Here is a 16956-nt window from a genome sequence, read left to right on the forward strand (position 1 = left end):
CTATTGTAGTCACTATATTACCGTTTCTATATAATTAGTCACTAACATTTCTTTGCTAATAATCCAATCCCAAAAGATGCCGTCTCTTCCATCGTACCATGATTATGAGAACAGTGCACGTGATGTTGCAGACGTAATGCTTTCTCCTCAACTCTGCTATCATTTTATTCATTTCCCTGTCTTCGACATCGATTCAGTATCGTATTTACTGTTTTCTCCGAAGTTTTCGAGATAACGAGATACTTTTATCGTTGTACTTGCTCTTTTATATATCGAAGTAAATGAAGAAAATGAGCTTATACGAGAAATGCTAATATTTGATCGTTCATCAGAATCTTGTTAATGTATTTCTTAATTGAAAGTTAAAAGTAAATGCACGTTGCATGGTAAAATTATACATATAGAAGGGAAACACCAAAAGGTAAAAAAAGATAATTAGATGGAATCGGACACCTTGCTTCAGATGTACAAGAGAGCAATGGGAAAATATGTTTGACGATCAGCAATTTTCCGAAGCCGGGGAACTTGTAAACACACCTATATAGGAAGGCCCATTTGCCAGACCATTAACAGCTAACCTCATGTACATGTTCCAAAAGGCAACCTGTTAATCAGACAAAGCCGAATAAACCGGTCACCTGCCACGACACTTTAGCTGGATGTGCCTTTTGAGTTTGAAGGCTTTGTCATAATTTAGCGTGCTGTCTCCAGGGACATCCCCCATCAAATGCATGCTCCAGTACGTCCTCCATTCGCTTTGCCACCAGAATCTGGCAATATAATATGTTATACACAGTGAGCGAAAAGGGGAATACTTTCATTCAGTTTTACTCTCTCAACCATCATAATTATGTCGGAAATGCCTTAGGAACTCACACCAACAGCAGAGCCGAATGTGCAATAAACAGAACCGAATTTTAGTTACAATTTGACATGCTTGAGGACATTTTTGCTTCAAATGGGGGGGGGGGGGCAAAATTACCTCTAGAGTGGAAAGCACAGCTGCAGGTACTTCAACCAAGTCCTTGAGATTTCTCTCTGGTAGAATAACTCTCTTGATACCGTAACGGTGTGCTGCTAGAACCTGCAAATTTCATATTACAGAAACAAGATGTATTGGAAACGATGAGAAGAAAAGGCATTTCCAGTCTATCTGTTTGTTGTTGTATATTATCAGATTGTAAAAATCAGATGAAATCAAACATATCAAAATATGTATTATTACTCAATGCCGTGGACATATTATTTGTTGGACAGGAAGAAATAGTAGGAATAACTCACTATACACACCTTATCCTTGACACCGCCAACAGGTAACACAAGACCCCTCAGCGTCATTTCTCCGGTCATTGCTGTATCTGCTCTTACACTTTTCTCGCTAAACAGTGAAACTAGCGCTGTTACGAGGGTCACACCAGCTGAAGGGCCATCTTTCGGCACAGCCCCAGCAGGAAAATGTATATGAATATCTCTACCCTGCAACAGATTGGTTTCCATAGCAACTGCCAAGTTAAGATCTGCAGCCCTGGTTCTTACCTGAAAAATAGGGAACTCTTTCTAATAAAAAACCCACATAAGGAATATACACCCATATCGGTTCAGATTGTCAATCGGTAAAGTTGACTGATTAGATAGCAGTTTGAAGAAAATTTCTGGTCCAAGAGATAATACACCCATACTAGCAGCAATTTCATTTAGCAACTTTTAGATTATCAGAAGAAGCATTGATAACGATGAATTTTACACAGCACAAATGTAGAAAATACATGTGATTTAAGAAAAGATACCCATGTCAGTGCTATCTGTGCTGATTCTTTAATAACATCACCAAGTTGTCCGGTAAGATGCAATTCACCGTTTCCAATCACTGATGTGGCCTCCACAAACTGAACCTCTCCTCCAAAATTGGTCCAAACAAGCCCAACAGATACTCCAGGAGTGGCAACGCGATCTGCAGCTTCTTGGTCATCAAACCTAGGAGGCTACATTAGAGAGAAAATTAACACCCTCCGGCATGTTAAGAAAGAAATATGAACTCAAATGCAGTAACCATTAACCTACTCAAGTCATTGGATCATATATACATGAAGAACTTAAGCTTGAAGCAGCGGGAAAGGAGAACTCAAAACCAAAATCTTTTAGTCAACTCACTTCTCGTTTTTGAAAGCTTTAATACCATGAAAGTGTGCCCCTCCCCAGAGTTTAAGTTAAAGAAGGCAGAATGATGGTTAACTAAATTAATAGGACACCAAATGAAGAACACCAGTTACAAAGATTTACGAAAGGGAATCATAAGGCATATCCGAAAAAAGTGAATGACCTGATAAGAGTCAAATGAGGAATAATTACCCCCAATATTTTTTCCAGCATAGCCTCATCAACAACCAAAGGTGAGGCAATTCTGAATGCATTTGATATCTCATGATTATTTACACCCATCGGAATGACTTCCATTTCCATTTCAGCTCCCTCAGCAAGCCTGTTTTCCAGCAGTGGAGAAGTTAGCTTCTGAACATCTTTGCTAACTGAGACGGCATGTTCTTGCTCAGCGACTCTTACTGCAGCAGCACGAGCCAAGGCAGCCAACTTCCTTTCCAGATTACGGACACCAGCTTCCCTGGTGTAGCTCTGAATGACAAGTTTAACTATGTCCTATAACCCAAAAAAAGATGTTAAGAGAAGATTACCTAATGTTAGGTGTTGGATTGCATCGAAATAAATAAACTTCAATGCATTATACAGAAAAATTAATGCTTATATTCTGATCAAATTTGCATCTTTTATCTAATGTCTTACTCTGACATCTCAATCTAAATTTTAACAGAAGAGTTCAAGAAATAAAAGTAGCTTCATTTTGACATATGTTGAAAATGAAACAGTTTACAGATCATCCATGGAGGTAATAAAAAAAGGCAATAGTGTGCAGACCTCAATACATTAGTACTGTAATTGTTTATTCAACCATAGAGGTGATAGGGATGCGGAAATTCTCAAAGCATCTCAGTAATCAGGGAGGAACTGCTTTTAATGAACTTAGAGTGACAAGATACCCGATATTATCTAAGTATGGAAAAATAAGCTTCAAAATGTAGAAAAGATGAATGTGTGACAAATACCTCTGGAATTTGAAGGGACGCAGAACTCAATCCATGCTGATCCAAGACTCTTGGGATCAAATATTGCATGGCTATTCTAAGCTTTTCTTCAGCTGTATATCCAGGCAGCTCAATGACTTCCATCCTATCCAAGAGTGGAGGAGGAATAGGCTGCATCCTATTTGCTGTAGCCACAAAAATCACCTTTGATAGGTCAAAGGGCACATTCAAATAGCTATAGACCTCAGTTAAAGAACCCCAAGGCTGTTTTGATTGCTTGTATTGGATATTGCTGGTATTAGTGTTACTTGTTGGTATATTAATAAAATTCTGGGCACTCTTTTCCCCCTCCGCTGTCTCGAACGAGACTTGCCTCGATCAAGTTATGAGGGGGGTTTTAACGAGGCCCCTTTTACTTTAAAAAAGAAAAAAAGAGCCCCAAGGCCCAAGGGATCAACTGACATTAATGAAATTGTTAATGATGAAGGTAATAGATGCAAAATAAACATGTAAATCTTCAACAACATTATATGCCGTTAAAAAAAGATATTTGGCGAAATTGAGGCCCATCATGTTAATCTAGACTTAGAAGAAAGTAGGATACTGATCATTAAATGATTTATTCTGCTCAGGATCAAGAACCTCCAGCAGAGCTGAAGCGGGATCACCACGCACATCAGAACCTGTCTTGTCAATCTCATCCAATAGCATGACTGGGTTGCAAACACCTACTCTCTAGAAGCCAAAAGGTACAAAGACCATTATGGTAAGAACAAAAGTCATTGATATAATATAAATGCTCCCATGACTCCATGAGGATGTTGATTATCTTAACTAATCAGAGATTCAGTTCTCCAAACTTCAGATTCTATATACTCTCAACAGAAGATCATTCAGCCAACGGTAAATTTGATATTAAAATCTACAAATTCAATTTCCCTTCATCTCTAAGCATGTCTTTAAGGTTTTTGAACTGACCGATGGGGCAAAAAAGCACCATCTCTCCCACAATAACATACATTAATGCAATAAAGCACATAATCACTCAGCACAATGCAGAATGAAATGGTAGAATATACAAGCTGAATAAATCAAATATATGAGCATATTTAAGACCAGTAATTGACAGCTAATAAAGTTGCAGATACTAATAATGTCCCTATAGACCAATAATTCTTAACCAAAAGGTAGTTAAATCACATTCTGTTAAAACAGTATGCAATATAGCAGAACATCTAATTCATAAAATGAGTTATACCTTTAGTCCATCGATAAGACGCCCTGGCATGCTTCCAATGTATGTTCTCCTATGTCCTCGTATATCAGCCTCATCCTTAACACCACCAAGGGATATACGTATAAATTTTCTACCCAAAGCAGAAGCAATTGATGATGCTAATGATGTTTTCCCCACACCAGGTGGGCCAACAAAGCATAGAACTGGACCTCTTGCATCTGGCTTAAGCTGAAAAAATATTCAAATCAAATGAACTTCAAAAGCGAAAATACAAGATTTAACCTTCAAGGCAAGCTGATAGAGATTGTTGGTCAACCTTACGAACAGCCAAATATTCTATAATCCGTTGCTTGACCTTCATTAAACCATAATGGTCACAGTCGAGTTGGTCTTTTGCAGCCTTTAGGTCCAATTCCGGTTCTTCACTGGCCTTCTGCCAAGGCAGATCAGCAAGAAGCTCCAAGTAAACACGTGAACTATTATATCCAGGTTGCTGCGGTTGCATCTTCTTAAGCCTCCTGGAACAAAAATAATTAAAAAAATGAACCTTGTTAGACATCATATCCAATTGAAATATAGGACAGTAACAAGTTCGGATCACATAGACACAAGAGAAACAAGAAAGGCCAGTGATATCACCACCAAAAAATTTGAATGCCGTAAGATAATTTGCTTAAAGCTTCCATTAATATCCCCAGGACTTAGAATGCTATCAAAAATACTTTTCTTCTATCCAAACATAATTGTACCCTTTGTACTGTTATCTCAAATTATACCTCAACTCCCTCTGTGCATGCTTCCAGACACTTGAAGGCATCCCAGCATTCTGCATCTTTCTTTCCAGGGAAGCCAAATCATCTTCATCATCATCATCATTGTCTCCAAGCTCCTCTTTTATTGCTCTCATCTGTAATATATGTGAATAGTCAGATGAAGAATAATTAGGCAGTAAAACTTTGTAAAAATATGTAACCATCAAGTGACGTTTTTTCTTTTCAGGAGCCAACTCAGCACCAAAAACTAGGCCTCAGAAGCCACCAAAAACGATTATTACATGTGGACTATATCCACCTCTACTGGCGCTATACAAACAGCTGGACAAAAAATCATAATTTATTAATAATCTCAATAACGTCCCAAAGCTATAGTGCTTTCCACTCCATTAACAATACCAGTAGCAGAAGTAAGAAAGCTAACCTGCTGTCGCAAAAGATATTCCTTCTGTGATTTTGATAATTGCCCTTCAACCTTTTGTGTAATCTTCTCTGCTACACGTATTGACTGCACAAGTAAATCATTAAAACATGGATTAAGTCCATAAGAATTAAAGTGACAATTTAACCTCAAGTACACACTCAAACTCAGTAGCTTTCGAAAGCCTTACTTTAGGATCAACGGAATCCAACATAGAGAGCTGCTCTTCAAAACTCATCTCAAAGCTAGCAACAAATATATCAGCCAACTTGTGAAAAGGAAGTGTCTCCAAAAGAACTTTTATCCTTCCACCAGTTTTCTGTTTCTACAAGCAGTACAGGAACATGAAGTATCAGAAGAATGACAACATAAAACCTAGCTGAAGTTTTCAATCAACAAGAGAACTAACACTTATGGCATGTGAAAAAGTTACTAATAAGTGAAAAGAATGGGTTACATATTTTACCTGCTCAAGAATAGAAATTAGCTCCATGGCAGTTGCTTTGAACTGGCGAGACAGTGTTACAAACTCTGGATCTTGTTCCACTTGCTCCATCTCTAAACAAGTTAAATAGAAGATACAGATCAGAATATAGCCTAAAACCAATGTATGATATAACCATAAACAATATTCCATTAAATGTTTTTGAAAAGAAATCTTGCAACTATAATAAAATAAATTACAGATTGTAATCTGGCATGCTACTTTAGACATTCCAGAGTTGATTGCAGCCAAAGACCTTAGGAAATAATAGTTATTCTGAAACTAGAGATTCAGAAAGAGAGACTTGTTGAAGAAAATATATATGCAATAGAAACAGAACTATGCGTACACAAGAAAAAACCCTGTTACCAACTTACCAGCCTTAGTCATCTCAAGCGGAGATATCTTCGCAGTGCAGTAAGGTCCTCGTGTGCTAAGTTCCTCTATATTGAATCTGCATAAACCTTCAAGCACGACAATGTATGTCACCCTCCCACTTGGTTTCTCCACTCCTCTTGACAGATGCAAAGCACGTGCCGCCACACCCCTGATACATGCATACAAGCAAAATCCAGAACCATAAGTAGAGAATTACCTCATGACAGGAACTAAATTTCCTGTCATGAGTAAATTACAAGATTTTTTTGAATCTAGATGCAACAATACTCTGAATGCAAGAAATGATAGCAGAAGATGGATTAAAAAGTACCTGTCATGCCAATGAATAACTTCTGGAGGACTTTTCCCATCAACCTTGTGTGCATCAGATGTGCTTACCTGAACTTTTGAGCTTCGCTCACCTGATTCACTTCCAGTATCTAAAAAACCGTTGAAAATCACCTACTAAATCTAGACGTTCTTCTCAAATTTAAACAGTGGAAACTGGACTTTTGATAGCAAAACAAATCCATAAATAACCACCTTGAGATAACATCGAATCCATGGAGGTCGTCTCAGCAGCATCACGAACCGGAAGAATACCTATTAATCCTTTATCCTCTCGCTGCCATAACTCTTGCTCCACCAGTTTCACACTGCGTAGTCAAACCTCTTTATTATCTAATATTCAAGTTTACAAGAAGAGCAAATAAAGAACCGATTCCTGATTCTACTAGCTTTATATTTATTATCCAGCTAAAACAAACAGAAATTTAAATGAACTTAGATAAGTCAACAATTACTAAAGCCGCAAGAGTTTCCCGAGAGAAAAGCATCAGAGTGAGAAATAACAAGTAGGATCGAGCCTGATATTGTAAGTAAACAAATTTTGAAAAGCTCAGTATTGATGTTCTGAAAAGAGAGAATCATAAAATATCATAATTCATAGTTTTGACGCCATAAAAATTTCTTCAGCTGTGATTTTCTTAGAAAACAAACAAGAAAGGAAAATTCATACCTCCTGAGAAAAGTTTAGTCAAATATCAAAAGAAAAAAAACGGACCTGCTGAGTGAAGTGCAGCGAATTCGAATAAAGGCACCAGGCAATAAAACTTTGTTTCTGAATGGAAGAATGGCTAAACGACCTGGTAACTCCACCGATTCCGCCATTTTTTCAGCTTCTAAGAAGAAAAATTATAAGTAAACAGATACCAGAGAAAAATGAGATCACTAATTTGTTCAGCCAATGCTTAAATAGAAGAATAAAGAAACAAGAAATGGAAAACGTCTTGGGTGCCTACCACTGCCTGCTCTGCTCGGGTGCAGATTGCGGGTGGGGCTTTAACTGAACCAACGCCGACCCATTTTTGCCTCTCTGTTTTCTACTTATTTATTATTATTTTAAAATTAGATAAAGTACATTAAATGTCACTAAATTGTGCTTAAATATCTTTTTAGTCATCAAAATTTAAAAAAAATTATAAATGAATCATTAAATTTTAAAACGATTATAAATTAATTATAATGAAGTTATAATAATAATAACAATAATAATAAAGTTTGGTAAAACTAAAGATTAATTTTGTAATAGTTATATAAAATTTATTGACTATTTTATAATAGTTCAAAAAATTAATAATTATTTTTATAATAATTCAATAAATTTAATGATTATTTTGTAGGTGACCATTTTAAAATAAATTAACAAAATTAATGATTTTTTTATAATTTTAAAAGTTTAGTGACCAAAAAGATAATTTAAGCATAGTTTAATGACCTCTAGTATACTTCAGCCTTTAGAATCCAATATCGGGGGGGGGGGGGGGGGGTAACTATTATCGAATTAGGGATAAAACGACTTCTATTGCCTTTACAATATTTTTGAATTTGGTTTCTTAAATTATTTTTGCCTACTTTAGTATTTTTTATATTAATATAACGTGATCATAAAATAATATTTTTTTAAAAAAATTAATCATTTAAAAATAAACATTTAAGCTTTCTATGAACGATGTACTCAAACTCAAGATATTTAAAAATAATATTTACTTATTTAACCACTAAAGTTACATTATTCATATTTATATACCTTAATCTTAATTTTTTTAATAAATGCTACACAATCTCAAAACGCCACGTTATCAAAATGACAAAAATAAAAAAGTTAAACCAAAACTATAATTATTATAAGCAAAAATATCTATGGATTAATTTGAAAAAGCTGTCAAATTTGAAACTCATAATTTACTTTATCCCTTTAATTTATATTTTAATTCTGTGACTTACTACTAAAATAGGAGCACTTTGTATGGTTCTTTATATCAATTCCCTTTATAAGATGTTTACATATTAAAAATAGTAATAAATAAATAAATACAATTACGATGATGTAGATTGAACATAATAGTTGAATTTAGTGACCAAAAGTTACTTATTATTAACATTTATTTAATAATAATAACTAATTTCAAGAATAATTTACAAAATAAATATAAAAATGGTTCCAATGATATGTTCTGATTAAATAATTATTAATAATTATAAAAATATATAAAAAGATTAATCTCAATAATAAATAAGTCGTACTATACTACTATTGAAATAATAATACGTTACAAGAGTGGATAAAATTATCTGCCAATTTCATGCAAAAATCTTTAATGATGTATAATTTAAAAGATTATAAAAATGATGTGATGATTTTTTTAATTCGATTCTTATATTTATTTTTATTTTAAAAACTTATTAATAGATTGACAATTTTTTACTTTAGAAAGTTATTTTATTACTATCACTCTGTATTTTACTTGCCAAAGTAAGGGGGGCCATACAAAATATTAAGTAAAACGTGAGACGTTTTCCACCGTCCGATGAGGAGACTTCGGCTACATAGGAAAGTTATGAACCGTCGGATATCCGGATAAGAAGAGGAGGAGATACGCGTCAGCATGCCGATGGATATGATGATCTAATAGCTGGGGCTGCTGCAACATGGAATCCACGTGGTAAGTTCTCATAGGAGTAAAGGCAACGTGTCTAGATGTCATTGGAGGTTTTGGATAATTCAATTAATCTTTAATTAAAAAAATTATAGGAACTCTAAAATTCCACGTTTCAAGGATGGCTAAATTTCGATTGGCCACTCATCTGAAGGCAGAATTTAATATACCATAGTAAACGATAAGAATTAAAATAAAAGAAAATATTTATATGATAATATTCAAATTTAAAATTTAAAATTCGCAATAATTCAGACTTACAATAAACAGAAGCTTTATTAATAACATTAGAGTATTTGAAGATTCACTGGAGTATCTCCGAATTTTTTTCATATAGTAATTTTAATATTTTGATTATGTTCGTATAGTCTATAGTGTTGTAATTATATTAAAGATTTGTATATCTGGACGAATTTTAATGTGTTACAAAATCATATTTGTCGAGTAATATTTTTTTTTCTGATAGAGAGATTAATATTCATGTATCATGTTCTTACAACCAACTTTTAATACAAAATAATAGAATGTTTCGTAGCACTCAAGTTATTTAATGATTGCAGGTCGAATCCCAGCCGGTTTATTAATATCAAAATTATGCATCCAAGCCATATGATCATTTTATTATTCGGACCATGTTTTTATTCTGCTTAATATCATAGGAGATTTTTTTTTAAACAAAAAAGTCATTAGAACTAAAAACATAAAACAAACAGTTTTGTTTTTAACAAACACTTAAAGTAACTAAAATTGATTAATTTATAAAATGTATATAATTAAACAGTTCATAAAATTTGAGTTCTGCAAAACTAAACAGTTTTACAAACTATTTATAATAAAACAAATGAGTTCACAAATATAAATTACTACGTAAGGGTTTTATCAATATCATGTGCCCAACTAAAGTAAAAAAAGTGATAGACGTCGTTAAATAATTATAACATGAAGCAAATAATGATAACAGGTTGAACATAAATATGACATCAAATGTATATAATTTGTGAGTCAATTGTGTGGGAGACAACATTTGTCGACACATATGCAACTTGGAAACAACCCAACCTTAAAAATATAATTATATCTTCTACTACACATGGATTCTCTACTTCAATTATGACTCCTTCACTGTATACTTAGTGGGTAGCTTCAAGTTTAATATTCAATAAATTTATTTTCTCAAAAAAAAAATTCAACAAACCTATCATTAACTAGGCTGCTTTCACTAGTTACCCACTTATCTTCTTTGATATGTGCTAAACAGATTAATTTTCATTTTAAAATACGAAGATATATTCCTTTTGAATATTTAAAATCATTATATTATTTGTTTCTCTTTTCCTAAAAAAATATTATATATATAGGTATTATATATTAACCGATTGAACCGAACTACTTAAAAAATAATATCAATCGAATTAAAATTCAGCCAAAATTAAATAAAATACAATGTTAATTTTCTTGAGTGTCTATGGATAACCCGAAACCTATTTAGATAAGGCCATGGTCTAAGCCCACATTATTGAAAACATTGAATCTCGACTATTCCTAGTCCAAATAAGCCCATCCTTCTGTTTCACTTAACATGGAGGCTCAAAGCAATGAACTTAAAATTTCATTAAAATATCTTTGTTCGAGTTACCAAATTTTTTGTTGATCAACATATCATATGATGAATAAAGTGAAAACATCTTAAAATTAATTTTTAAAATAAGTACTGAGATAAAAACAAGAAAGCATCAATGTCTGGTGGTGTTTGGTTGGATTTATATTTTTTTTCCCTCTTTCTAAATATACATGGATTCATTTGCCTTTTTGAAAAGTTTCACATGTGTATGTGAAGGCAAGAATCATGGATTCTCTATAATTGTGTACTATTAGAGCATTGATTGATGCCATTTCAATGCCAAAACTCCCAAAGGACCGCATGGCCATCAACATTAATACATTATTCCCATTATAGCAAAGCACAAAATAGACACACACACACACACATATATATATATATACATCATATTTGATATGTTTCGTCAAAAATTTTAACAATTTTTTTCAGAAGAAATCTATGAAATATCGTTTATCATAAATAGTGAGATATTTTTACTGTGTGAGTCATATAAAGTTCTCTGTAGAATTAGAGATAAAACCCTAAACGTATACAATATCATATATTAAAACTGCAAATAAAGTATGAACAAATACATATAATTGGAGTCAAACAATCATCCATTGATTGAATTATTTGTGCCCAAAAACGTGTATGTTGAGCCAACCAAACGTATCCCATTTCTTGGTCTGATATGATTAAATATAGTTGGAATTTAATGGCAAACTCAAACCATCAACCCTTTCCCATCTTTCTTATATAATGAAAGCGACCTAATAGAAATGTAAATAAATAAGTTTTTGGTTAGGCAAACACGATGAGATAAGCCAAAGAAAATCAACAATAATATTCAAGATAAGTGTCCTTACCATGTATGCCATTTAATCAAAGTATATATTCCCCTAGACTAATGCTTCATTGAGACAGCTCAATTTGGAGTTTGTAGATTATATTTTTAGTCAATCGAGGCCGGTGAATGTACTTGTCGGTTCAAATGGCGTATTTGAACGTGTTCTCTAAAGGGATTATCCCAACTTTAATCAAATTCAAACCCAAAATCAAAACCTAAAACTAATAAAGAATTTATGGTTTTGATTATCAATTTTAGAAATTAGTTTCTTTAATTAATGACATCAAAACAGAAATATCTATTTACGGTCAAATAAAAATATCAAAAAAATATAATAAAAGATTTAATCAGACTTAGAATTACATGTATTTGGATTTTAAATGATTATCAGATATTGACGAGTCATGTATCAAAACATAACATAAGAAAGAGGATTAACCACAAATATTAATTATCAATATTTAAGCACCAAAGGGAGTATTAGATGTCAATTAGTGCATGTTTCTCTCACAAATTAAACAGTTTCTTAACATTGAAACCAAGTTTTCAATGTCTGCCACTGCCCACCTTTGCTATACAATAAAGCAAGAAAAGGGTTTTTAGTGGGACATGAAAGCAAATTAATTCAATTAACCATTAAAAAACAACTAATCTTTGGGTAAATTATGCTAGAGATTGCTAAATTATGTTCAAATTATCACCTTGGCCATTAAACATGTAAAAGTTATAAAATGATAATCAGAGTTATCGAATTATTACAAAATGATTATTACATTTTTATCATAACTTCAAGATTATAGTAAAAATAAATCAAGTTTGCCCATCATCTATGAAGATAATAGGAGGATCACATCTAGCTATAGGTATAGAAATTACCCCACTTGACATTGCTTTCTATTCCTATTAAGACTTCAACTTGGAGAATTCATGTTTAAGTCTCATAAAAACACATGTATACCGTTTTTTTTTCTAAAATAAATCAAAGAAAATTACCTAAATCAAACATGTCACTGTAGTAGAACTTGTCCCATTTCGAAAATGTCACGAGCGATATAAGTATAAACCTTTTTCATATCAAGCTAAAATTATTGGGAACAATCAAAAAAGAAAGTGCAACACAACACGATGAATCAAAGTAAAGAAAAAGAAACAAGATCGGACTGAAGATATGCTCTCACTTTTTCATCTCAACGAGATATATTATTTTCATAATTCAAGAATAAAATAATATATTTACTCGAATTTCCTCTCAATTTTTTAGTTCAGGCTAAATTTTGTTACTGATCTTTGTATCATGTGTACGTTATGATTTTAGTTCTCATACTCTAATTTGATTAATTTCAGTTCGTGCGCTTTTTGAATTTTGAAATTTCAGACACGTTCTAAATGAGACAAAGACTAAAAATGATCAAATTAAGAAATGAAAACAAAATCTACAACTAACACGTAGTATTGGGACTAGTAACTGAATTTGACCTAATGAATTTTGCAGTTGGAGTTAAGACCGAAATTTCAAAACTTGAAAAGTACGGAAATTAAAAATGATGAAATTAGAATTCAAAGACTAAATTCATAAATTATACATAATACATAGACTAATAACAAAATAAAAGTTTTACTTTTGTTCAGTGCATAGAAGCAGAAACTAGAGAAAAATAATATGTAGAGTAGTTTATAAAATAGAATCCACCAAATACCATTTACCTTGGCCTTTAATATAATCAAGAAAATAAAAACAATTTATTTAAAAAAATGGAATCAAACAATAAAAATGATTAAATGGAAATGTGCCCACAATGAATATGAAAGGTCAAAGCCCCCACTCATTTGTTCAAAAGTCCTTTTGTTTCGTTTCCAATATCTTTTACCCCACCTCATTTGTTCGTTCATAAAATACACATGAACAATAAGATAATATAGTATATTGTAACAGATCTTATAGGCTAATCTACCACTTATTCCTTGCTTTTCATCTCCCACCACAAAAGGGATATATTTATTGTTTGAATAAAGTGCAATTATTTCCCATTTAATCACCAATGTTAATAATTTGATGGCATGGAAATAATGCATTTAACCATGTATAGAATAAACACCCCAAGGTTTATTTTAAAGATAGTATTTTATTTATTATCAATAAAAAAATTAAAATAAAAAATAGAGTTAGTATGATAATATCGTATTCTTTAAGATATATGAAAAATGTGATAATACATAATTTTGATATAATGATCTGATTCAATTTATAGATGACTAATATAAAAAAAATTATCAAAAAAATATTACGAGACAATTTCTTCCATTCTATTTATATTATTTATCACATCGTAATTTAAATTCCAATTTGTATTTAAGATTTTTCGGCCCATCTAAATATGTGATGAAGCAAATTAAAATTTTGGTTCATTTTGATCTCGATCACCCAATTTAAGAGTAGATATAATGTACAATTAAATAATATAGTCATAATAAAATCTAAAGCAATATAAAGTGGTTCTCAAATAACAAAGAGATGGCAATTAGGGAAGCTTCGGGGTTGATCACTTTGTTATTGTGGTTAACTTTTTATCGTTGTATATGAATTCTGGAATCTCGTGACCTTGTTTATGCCCCAATCCCATGCAAAATAATATTTATTGCTTTTTACCTCTGTAAAATTGAAAAGAGAGAGAGAGTAAAATTTGATCCTAAAACGTGTGGACTACCCTTGTTTTTGTTGTTTCTCGATCGGCTGTTTCTGTGTTGACTCGGGCAAACAATTGATTGTTTTTATCAAAACATTATGTATTCAAATTTCCCATTAATCTAGAATATTTTTCACTCTACCTGAGAAGATGCTTCGATTAATTAATTAGTTATTGTAGTCCACGCCAGATTACCTCAAATCTTGCTGTAACTTTGGATGATTTCACGTCTGGGTTTGTTTTAAAAAAAATTTACAACTTACAATCCTAAAACCTTAAAATTTTAAATTTTAAATAGAATATATAAATTTATATATAAGATAATTTTTTTTAAATATGTACAAAATGAAGAGAGATTTGATTTTTCTCCGCACACATCTGATTTAAAATATTTATTTTAAATTATAAAAAACAAAATTTAATCTAATTAATCATGATATTTAAATACTTATTTAACTCTGATTCTTTCCGATTAGCATCTTGTATTCCTCTCGTTCCCCGTTGTTCAACCTATATATGAAAACTAAGAAATAAATACAAGCAAACGACGAGCCAGAGCCAAAAACCACAAAAAATGAAGAAATGAGAAGCAAGAAGTGTTCTTGTGCTTATTATCATCGTTGTTCGTTCTTGATTGAATCTTCACCATCGTCTCCAAACTGCTCATTTAATATAATGGCCGTTCAAACTCAGTACCCTTCAAATGCCCTTTTAAACAGGTTCCATCTTGGTCATTTATGTCTCTTTCTTTGTTTGGGTTATCGTTTCTGAGCTAATCAGTGTTCTTATATTTACAGAAATGGACGGGAGGAGAATGAGTTTCCATTCCAGCAACAAGCAGGGGGGGTTTTTCTTGATCAATCCCATATGCTTTTCAACAACAATTCCGATTATAATAATCCACGGAAAAGAGGGAGAGAAGTTGAGGTGGCGGATATAACAACGACGCCGATGAATTCGTATTCTTTGCAGACGCAGCCGACTCAGTTGATCGACATTTCTCAGCTCCCCCAGCCGAATATAGTCTCCACCGGCCTCCGTTTATCTTTTGACGACCGACAACAAAAATTACAGAAAAATCATAATCAAAGCTATCGGCAACAACAAAATTTTGTCTTGGATTACTCTGCTTTTTTGCCTATGGTATCTGATGATTTGGTTACCCAAATCAAACGCCAGAGAGATGAATTGGACTATTTTCTTCAATCCCAGGTACTGATTCTCTCTCAAATTGGGTTTTGGTCAATTTTTTATTAGGGGAAATGTGAAGTTGTAATATTTTGTTATTGTTTTTGTTAGGGGGAAGAATTGCGACGTACTTTAGCAGAGAAAAGGCAGAGACACTACTGTGCACTACTGGAGGCGGCGGAGGAATCGGCGGTGAGGAGTTTAAGAGAGAAGGAAGCTGAAGTGGAGAAAGCAAAGCGGCGGAACGTCGAATTAGAGACACGGGCGGTTCAGCTTAGCTTGGAGGCACAGGTTTGGCAGAAGAAAGCCAGGACACAGGAGGCGACGGCGGCTTCCTTACAAGCGCAGCTTCAACAAGCTATAAAGAGCGGCGGAGGAGCTGCAGGGCAGGATAGCATGAGAGGAGAGGAAGGACGAAAGTGCGTCGGCGGAGGATTGGAGTCCCAGGCGGAGGACGCCGAGTCAGCTTATGTAGACCCGGAACGGGTGGCCGCTTCGGGCCCGTCGTGCAAGGCGTGTAGGACGCGCGTTGCGGCGGTGGTGTTGCTGCCATGTCGACATCTTTGCTTATGTACGGCATGTGACCGACTGGCTCAAACCTGCCCGATTTGCCTCACTGTCAGACATTCTAGCGTCGAGGTTTTTCTTTCTTGAAAAAAAAATAACCTTCCAAGTAAAATAATGGAGTAACCGAGTAAGAATTTACAGTCCCCTCAATATTTTTTTGTCTAATATTTGGTTGTTTTACTCAAGAACCGGACATTTTACCCTTTTTCTTAATTTTACTTCTACTTGGTTCTCCCTCTTGGAGGTAGTGTACATGGTCACTTGGGCAGTGACATTGTTTCTTCATCTCTTTTTTATTTATTTTATTTAATTAATATATAAACATTCTTTATTTGATAAATCCGTTGATTTTAGTTATCTTTTATCATTTTACTTTTGGAATGGTAAATAGGATTATAGAATAATTAAATTCCACAAATTAAAATATCACATTAACCATAGTTCCTATGTTTGAATAGTACATGGATTTAGGACATATTGAAATAAAAATTCAAATGTAATATAACTCTCTCTATATTTACTAATTTTCTCATTAACCATCTTCTTAAAATACCATAATAAATCTTTTTAAAATCTTTAATTAAAAAGATAGTTGTCCTCATCTTCAATTAAGCATAAAATAGGGTTTATATATAATTATAGATTATAGATAAGGTTAAGTTTTATATATAGTTCTATAT

At 33.0% G+C, this 16956-nt stretch overlaps 2 protein-coding genes across 3 annotated transcripts; one reads left to right on the plus strand and one right to left on the minus strand.

The window, feature by feature from the left end:
* Window positions 1-679: 679 nt before the first annotated feature.
* Window positions 680-7612, minus strand: LOC120140589 (lon protease homolog 2, peroxisomal-like). Of its 2 annotated transcripts, XM_039155556.1 has the most exons (17): window positions 7452-7605; window positions 6932-7044; window positions 6720-6822; window positions 6388-6557; window positions 5993-6084; window positions 5693-5851; window positions 5530-5625; window positions 5109-5239; window positions 4649-4850; window positions 4354-4560; window positions 3700-3830; window positions 3117-3330; window positions 2350-2652; window positions 1788-1982; window positions 1291-1536; window positions 983-1084; window positions 680-770 (listed from the first exon to the last, which is right to left on the minus strand). In XM_039155556.1, exons 1-17 carry the CDS (start codon window positions 7556-7558, stop codon window positions 687-689), a joined length of 2655 nt encoding a protein of 884 aa, XP_039011487.1. In that variant the 5' UTR covers window positions 7559-7605; the 3' UTR covers window positions 680-686. The 2 variants fall into 2 exon arrangements, with proteins under 2 accessions (XP_039011487.1, XP_039011488.1); XM_039155557.1 differs by lacking the exons at window positions 680-770; window positions 983-1084; window positions 1291-1536; window positions 1788-1982 and adding an exon at window positions 1999-2232 and having other exon boundaries at window positions 2307-2652; window positions 7452-7612.
* Window positions 7613-15181: 7569 nt separating this feature from the next.
* LOC120140859 (BOI-related E3 ubiquitin-protein ligase 1-like) lies at window positions 15182-16606 on the plus strand. Its single transcript, XM_039155855.1, has 3 exons — window positions 15182-15240; window positions 15319-15733; window positions 15821-16606. The coding sequence occupies exons 1-3, from the start codon at window positions 15197-15199 to the stop codon at window positions 16361-16363; spliced, it is 1002 nt and encodes a 333-aa protein (XP_039011786.1). The 5' UTR covers window positions 15182-15196; the 3' UTR covers window positions 16364-16606.
* Window positions 16607-16956: the final 350 nt, after the last annotated feature.

Source organism: Hibiscus syriacus, unplaced genomic scaffold (assembly GCF_006381635.1).
Source record: "Hibiscus syriacus cultivar Baekdansim isolate YM2019G1 unplaced genomic scaffold, ASM638163v2 tig00110788_pilon, whole genome shotgun sequence".
In the NCBI taxonomy this organism is placed as follows: Eukaryota; Viridiplantae; Streptophyta; class Magnoliopsida; order Malvales; family Malvaceae; genus Hibiscus; species Hibiscus syriacus.

Coding starts and splice junctions, on each gene's coding strand:
- LOC120140589 (XM_039155556.1), bottom strand. CDS start 7,558: ATGGCGGAATCGGTGGAGTTACCAGGTCGTTTAGCCATTCTTCCATTC. Junction 4,561..4,648: donor AATATTTGGCTGTTCGTAAG/GTTGACCAACAA, acceptor ATATTTTTTCAG/CTTAAGCCAGATGCAAGAGG. Junction 2,653..3,116: donor CGTCCCTTCAAATTCCAGAG/GTATTTGTCACA, acceptor TTTGGGTTATAG/GACATAGTTAAACTTGTCAT.
- LOC120140859 (XM_039155855.1), top strand. CDS start 15,197: ATGGCCGTTCAAACTCAGTACCCTTCAAATGCCCTTTTAAACAG. Junction 15,241..15,318: donor TCAAATGCCCTTTTAAACAG/GTTCCATCTTGG, acceptor TTATATTTACAG/AAATGGACGGGAGGAGAATG. Junction 15,734..15,820: donor ACTATTTTCTTCAATCCCAG/GTACTGATTCTC, acceptor TGTTTTTGTTAG/GGGGAAGAATTGCGACGTAC.